Below are 7,500 nucleotides of genomic sequence, written 5' to 3'. Positions count from 1 at the left end.
CAACCACATATCTCAGTCATAGGAAGTAAAAATGTTCCTCAATAAAGTAGCTATCAGCAAAGGCAGTGCTAGTAAGAAAAGGTAAATAGTGTTAGTTAGTTCACAAAAGTCATGGTGCAATTTTGTTTTTTTGGAGGGGGGGGGGCAGTGGGATTATTTAAAATACTCTTAAAAGAGGTAGGGTTTCAGACGTTTTCGGAAGATGGGCAGGGCCTCTGATGTTCCACCATTGGGGTGCCAGGACAGAGAAGAGCTTTTACTGGGCTGAGTGGGAGCTGACCCAGTCCTCTCTCTCTCTCTCTCTCTCTCTCTCAAGGGGCTTTATTGGCATGGGAAATTTACATTGTCAATGCATGTGAAATAAACATCCACACGAAACTTAGAATTGAACAGTAAATATTGCATTTAAAAAGGTTTAAAAATCAGCTATGTACAGGGATCCCTCTCTCTCATCTCTCTTACAATGACCTTATCCCCATACCCCTCAGACTTAACAGTCAAACAGATGTTCGCCAAAGCAACACTATTTTGTCATTTCACACCCAAGTTCTTTCCCCAGGCAACTCCGTAATGTTTGGGATATTTCCTCCAGTCAGTGTAGCTGTCATGGTGGTGTGTTGTCGGGAAAGGAAAGGACACACTGTAGTTGTCCTCAGTGTGTAGGTTAGATGATTATTCATGAGGAAGCAGGGAGGGCTTTACTGCTGGTGGTAAAGCTATATGACCTTGGTAAATAGCCTGACCCACTTCAGGGCTGATTTACATGGCCAACTATGTCCCACTATGCAATATTACTGCACTTAATATTCATACAGCATCCATACTGTTGGAATGAGATGACTTGACCTCATGTTCGACCGTTTAAACCTAATTGTGTTTCAACACCCTCACTCTGATCCGCCGTGTCCTCTGTGACCTGCCCACGGTTCAGTCAGATTTGTGATGAATACATGGTTTCATATTGTCGCATGGGATTAATAGATGAATGTTGAGTGCAGTGTGGTGGGTTTGATGTTTTACTGCTCATAACTTCTATCAGAGAGGGTGAACGTAGCCCTGGGGAAAATACATGATGAGAGTCATTTTAGGCATCGTGATGGGGTCTACATGTGCAACTGTCAGTGTGAAAATGTCTGATAAAAGTTACGGTAATCATGGGTTATATTGCGTGCACACATGGCAGTGTAAATGTCCTAGGCCCCTATCCTGATGTTGGCTTTACAGCATCGAGGCGGGACATTGCGAGCACAGCACTTTTGGGATTGTTTTCTTTTAATCTGTGAAGGGTGAGGTTGGCCCCGGGGGGGAGGTGGTGTGAGAAATTACTTTTCATCTTAAAGGGATGTCTGTGTGCCCAAAAGATTGAGCTTGCTTTGCAGGAATCAGCCTGCAGCTCTATCAGCAGAATCAGACAGCCAGGACTGCTTCACAACCACACTCTGCTCTCCCAGTGCTCTCTCTTCCTCTCGCGCCTCTCGTCTGACATACTTTAGTGGCCTGGATAGCTATAACCAACTCACCATACACACACACACACACAGACACACACACACACACACACACATATGCCTGATTCATCCCGATTCCATCCCTTCCATGTGCCAGTCCCAGGGCAGCAGCTATCTGAATGTTGTGTGTGCATAGTTCAATCTCACTTCTGGCCTCATACAGACTGGCTGTGGAGGTGGAACTTTCTCAGTCTTCTTGAAGGCCTGCCAACAGAAGAGGAATAGGAAACCAATAACAACTCCCATGAATCAGCACTCCTGATTGGCTTGGCAGCACAGCCTCCGCCCACACTGTGTCTGCCCTCCCACCTTTGTCTCTCCCTCTTCTTCTCCCTCTCCAGCCTGATTGTTAGTGTCTGAGACTGAACAGAGATCAAAGATGTGGAGCATCTTTGAGATGAGACGGGAGGACAGCTGAGGTGAATATCAGAGCTGTGTCCATCAGGCCCAATATCACAGAACCATGATTTGGACTGAGTTGCCTGATCTGAGTTGCCTGATTCAGCTACAGACTTCCAGGAGTCTGTAGTCTGTTTGACGCGTCAATTCGTCCTAGAGCCGCCCATGACAGCCGCAGGCCTGTGCTATGGACAAAGGCTGAGGTAGAGTGCAGTTTGTGAAGCCAAGAGACATCCCGAAACGGTTTAAGCTACAGACTATTATGACCCCACCGTGGAAAGGCTCTCACGAACACGTCCGAGGGGATTTGTTTTGCTCTACGACGCTCGCAGGGCTCGTTAGAATGTAAGGGTTTTTCTTCAAAGGAGATCATGCAGAAATATTGCATTGTGATGGTTCCTGATGTTTACCTGAGCTTAATAAATTCACATAGTTACTGTCACAAACTCCCCACAGTTGTCAATGACTAGTTTTCTGTACTTACTGTACTTTTTTTAATCAGGTTATTGTTTGGCACATCTCATTGTTCGAGTGACATTAAAAGTCAGAGTCAATAAAACTCATGAATGTAACTTTTTATGTCAAATACTTTTGTCCTGAAAATAAAAAAGCAGAGCACTTCAATGTGAGGCGAAATATGAGAGCTTGACAAAGCTGATACTTGAAATTAGTGACCGGACTGATGGGCTGATTTGGCTTGGGACTGATCAGGTTAAGAGGGAGAGGGGTACAGTGTAGATATCAAACATCATTTACACCGATGGGGGCTGCTGCCATCTAGTGGCGTCACTCTTCTACTGCAACTCTCTGAGAGCTCTACAGCCAACAGGGATATGGATGTATCTGATGTTTTTCTGTGTGTTATTTGTCCTACAGCTCTACCGAGCGTCTGCACTGTTTGAGACCATTCGTCACGAGGCCCAGCACAGCACCGACTACAAATTGTCTCTGTTTGACCTGCAGACGTCCTCCTATCAGGCACTCCAGAGGGTCCTCGTCAGCCTAGGTTCTCACACTTTACACTCTCTTTGTCCATTGCTCACCTCTCTTTTTGATTGCTCTTCTGCTCTATTTCCATCTTTATTTGTGTCTTCTGTAAAAAAAAGTGGGTGTGGGTGTGTTTCACAACCGGCCGTGATTGGGAGTCCCATAGGGCGGCGCACAATTGGCCCAGCGTCGTCTGGGTTCGGGTTTGGCTGCGGTAACTGACTTGCCTAGTTAAATAAAGGTTCAATTAAAAAAAGAAACTGAAAAAAATACAATATTGACCATTTACCTTCTTCCGGCCAGGCCACCATGACGAGGCGTTGGCGGTGGCAGAGCGGGGTCGGACACGAGCATTTGCTGACCTGCTGGTGGAGAGGCAGACAGGCCAGCAGGACTCAGACCCCTACACCCCAGTCACAGTGGAGCACATCCTGGACACGGTGAACAGCCAGAGGGCCCTGGTGCTCTACTTCTCCATGGCTGCTGGGTACCTGTACAGCTGGCTGCTGGCTCCAGGAGCAGGTAAGACCTGAGAGGGATGCGTATGTCAACTAACTCAGTTCCTCTGTGTGCTGATACAATGAGCTATAAGGGTAAAGGGACTATAAATCTGTAGAAACTATTATGCCACATTATACGACACATTATACAGACACAAAACACACACATACACACTCACTCAAACAGTGAATTTCATCATGATTGTGCTTTGTTTAGCTGAGAGTCCTGGAAGGCATGGCTTGTGTTCAGAGGCGGGCGAGGGTAAGAAAGCCCTCTTTAACAGGCGGCAGCGCCACCTGCCACTCCACTGCTGGCAGTGCCACCCCGCCTGGCCTCTCACCCCCCAGGGCACCTGCCAATGAACCATGGTAACCGAGAGTGACAAAGCCAAAGAGCACTTGCACAATCAACATCCGCACAAACAAGTCAACAGGGAAACACACACACACATACTCCTGTGCGTACACACACAATCTCACACGAACAGGCTTTGTGCATTAGTTTGTGCTGTCTTTAGTATTGACTAGCCTCTCTTTCTCTCTCTCTCTCTCCGTCTCTCCTTCTTGCTCTCTTTAGTTTTGAGTAGTGAGACTATATAGCCTCTCTCTCTCTCTCTCTCTCTCTCTCTCTCTCTCTCTCTCTCTCTCTCTCTCTCTCTCTCTCTCTCTCTCTCTCTCTCTCTCTCTCTCTCTCTCTCTCTCTCTCTCTCTCTCTCTCTCTCTCTCTCTCTCTCTCTCTCTCTCTCTCTCTCTCTCTCTCTCTCTCTCTCTCTCTCTCTCTCTCTCTCTCTCTCTCTCTCTCTCTCTCTCTCTCTCTCTCTCTCTCTCTCTCTCTCTCTCTCTCTCTCTCTCTCTCTCTCTCTCTCTCTCTCTCTCTCTCTCTCTCTCTCTCTCTCTCTCTCTCTCTCTCTCTCTCTCTCTCTCTCTCTCTCTCTCTCTCTCTCTCTCTCTCTCTCTCTCCAAAGATAACAGAGGAGGCTATGACGCCCAGTCACTGCTCTGGCCTGACTGACAGCTCTTCCTGCCATGGAGACTGCTAGTCCTTGCTTCTCTTTTAGCCCTACTCAACAAAGTGGGAATGAAAGCTGGGTGTCTGACCACTCCCTAACAGAAGTCATATAGATGGGTGTAATACTGCAGAGGGGAATGAAAGGTTGAAAGAGCTGCCTTTTGCCTGAGGCTAAGAGAGGCTACCAGTCCTGTAATTAGCCTTCTGCTCTGTCCCAGTCTCTCCCGGGCATATTCACATGTATACTACTGGCATACACACTGAACAGGGTCTGGGTAAAATAACCCTTAGTCAGTAAAGGGACTCCTCTAATCATTTAACTGGTGTGCAGCCTGTCTGCCAACTCACAGATCTGAACACATTCAAAGCCAAACTCAACCCCCACACTCAGTATCTACCACCACCACTGCTGTGGTAGTTCCCCCCTCCTCCCTCCCTTCTCCCCCAACATCTCAGCTCCCATGGCACAGAGCAGATGGCACAGCCACTCTTATATTTTATTGAACATTATTTGTTTTATTAATTTTGCTCTGCAGATGTGCAGATCGTACGTGTAGCGTAACTTGGTCTCTTATTGTTAACATGTTTGTTGGGCTGTTTTAAAGTGAAGTCAACTAAACAGTTTTTATAATGTGATGTGACCAATATGTTGAGCGTGTTCTCCTTTTCTCATTCTCTCTCTCTCAGGCATCCTGAAGTTCCATGAGGTGTACTTGGGAGAGGGCATGCCAGAGGGCGGGCCAGACCTCCATGAGGGTGGGGGAGGGGGTGTGGCCAGCGGCTCATCTTTGGAGCAGCACATTGCCAGTGCTCGGGAGGTCCTGGGAGTAGAGTCCTACTACAGCAGGTAACATACACACTCACACACACACACACTCACTCACTCACTCACTCACACACACTCAGAGCCCAGATTAAATATACCATTCTATAGGGTGGAGACAGGCTGATGCTCATAGAAGAGTGTGCTGTTCTGTATGCTGTCTCAGGGAGTCATTGTGCCCCCGTGGGTGTGTGATGACAGGATGAATGGAGTGAGATACAGGGGGAAATGGATGGAGTGAGATATAGGGGGAAATGGATGGAGTGAGATACAGGGGGACATGGATGGAGTGAGATATAGGGGGAAATGGATGGAGTGAGATACAGGGGGAAATGGATGGAGTGAGATACAGGGGAAATTATTGGAGTGAGATACAGGGGGAAGTGGATGGAGTGAGATACAGGGGGAAATGGATGGAGTGAGATACAGGGGGCATAAATTGAGTCAGATACAGGGGGAAATGGATGGAGTGAGATACAGGGGGACATGGATGGAGTGAGATATAGGGGGAAATGGATGGAGTGAGATACAGGGGGAAATGGATGGAGTGAGATACAGGGGGAAATGGATGGAGTGAGATACAGGGGGAAATGGATGGAGTGAGATACAGGGGGAAATGGATGCAGTGAGATACAGGGGGAAATGGATGGAGTGAAATACAGGGGGACATTATTGGAGTGAGATATAGGGGGAAATTGATGGAGTGAGATACAGGGGGAAATGGAGGGAGTGAGATACAGGGGGAAATTGATGGAGTGAGATACAGGGGGAAATGGAGGGAGTGAGATACAGGGGGAAATTGATGAAGTGAGATACAGGGGGAAGTGGATGGAGTGAGATACAGGGGGAAATGGATGGAGTGAGATACAGGGGGCATAAATTGAGTCAGATACAGGGGGAAATGGATGGAGTGAGATACAGGGGGAAATGGATGGAGTGAGATACAGGGGGAAATGGATGGAGTGAGATACAGGGGGCCATAAATTGAGTGAGATACAGGGGATATGGATGGAGTGAGATATAGGGGAAATGGATGGAGTGAGATATAGGGGGAAATGGATGGAGTGAGATACAGGGGGAAATGGATGGAGTGAGATACAGGGGGAAATGGATGGAGTGAGATACAGGGGGAAATGGATGGAGTGAGATACAGGGGAAATGGATGGAGTGAGATACAGGGGGAAATTGATGGAGTGAGATACAGGGGGAAATGGATGGAGTGAGATACAGGGGGAAATGGATGGAGTGAGATACAGGGGGGCATAAATTGAGTCAGATACAGGGGGAAATGGATGGAGTGAGATACAGGGGGAAATGGATGGAGTCAGATACAGGGGGAAATGGATGGAGTGAGATACAGGGGGCCATAAATTGAGTGAGATACAGGGGGAAATGGATGGAGTGAGATATAGGGGGAAATGGATGGAGTGAGATATAGGGGGAAATGGATGGAGTGAGATACAGGGGGAAATGGATGGAGTGAGATACAGGGGGAAATGGATGCAGTGAGATACAGGGGGAAATGGATGGAGTGAGATACAGGGGGACATGATTAGAGTCAGATACAGGGGGAAATGGATGGAGTGAGATACAAGGGGAAATGGATAGAGTGAGATACAGGGGGAAATGGATAGAGTGAGATACAGGGGGAAATGGATGGAGTGAGATACAAGGGGAAATGGATGGAGTGGGATACAGGGGGAAATGGATGGAGTGAGATACAGGGGGAAATGGATGGAGTGAGATACAAGGGGAAATGGATAGAGTGAGATACAGGGGGAAATGGATAGAGTGAGATTTTGGGGGAAATGGATGGAGTGAGATTTTGGGGGAAATGGATGGAGTGAGATACAGGGGGAAATGGATGGAGTGAGATTTAGGGGGAAATGGATGGAGTGAGATACAGGGGGACATGGATGGAGTGAGATACAGGGGAAATGGATGGAGTTAGTTACAGAGGGAAATGGATGGAGTTAGTTACAGAGGGAAATGGATGGAGTTAGTTACAGAGGGAAATGGATGGAGTTAGTTACAGAGGGAAATGGATGGAGTTAGTTACAGAGGGAAATGGATGGAGTGAGTTACAGAGGGAAATGGATGGAGTGAGTTACAGAGGGAAATGGATGGAGTTAGTTACAGAGGGAAATGGATGGAGTGAGTTACAGAGGGAAATGGATGGAGTTAGTTACAGAGGGAAATGGATGGAGTGAGATACAGAGGGAAATGGATGGAGTTAGTTACAGAGGGAAATGGATGGAGTTATTTACAGAGGGA

The 7,500-nt window shown here is 47.4% G+C and overlaps 1 protein-coding gene across 3 annotated transcripts in view; it reads left to right on the top strand.

The window, feature by feature from the left end:
* Positions 1 to 7,500, top strand: part of LOC118370546 (tetratricopeptide repeat protein 28-like) — a 379,819-nt gene that overhangs the window by 357,825 nt on the left and 14,494 nt on the right. For all 3 annotated transcript variants that reach the window (XM_052461490.1, XM_052461491.1, XM_052461492.1), the window contains 3 exons: positions 2,784 to 2,913; positions 3,198 to 3,416; positions 5,091 to 5,250. In XM_052461490.1, coding sequence (XP_052317450.1) covers positions 2,784 to 2,913; positions 3,198 to 3,416; positions 5,091 to 5,250 — 509 coding nt within the window. The remainder of the gene's footprint in view (positions 1 to 2,783; positions 2,914 to 3,197; positions 3,417 to 5,090; positions 5,251 to 7,500) is intronic.

The sequence above is a fragment of the Oncorhynchus keta genome, chromosome 14, assembly GCF_023373465.1.
Source record: "Oncorhynchus keta strain PuntledgeMale-10-30-2019 chromosome 14, Oket_V2, whole genome shotgun sequence".
NCBI classification, from domain to species: domain Eukaryota; kingdom Metazoa; phylum Chordata; class Actinopteri; order Salmoniformes; family Salmonidae; genus Oncorhynchus; species Oncorhynchus keta.
Note: the sequence above shows the minus strand (reverse complement) of the source record. Positions and strands in the feature narration are given on the sequence as shown.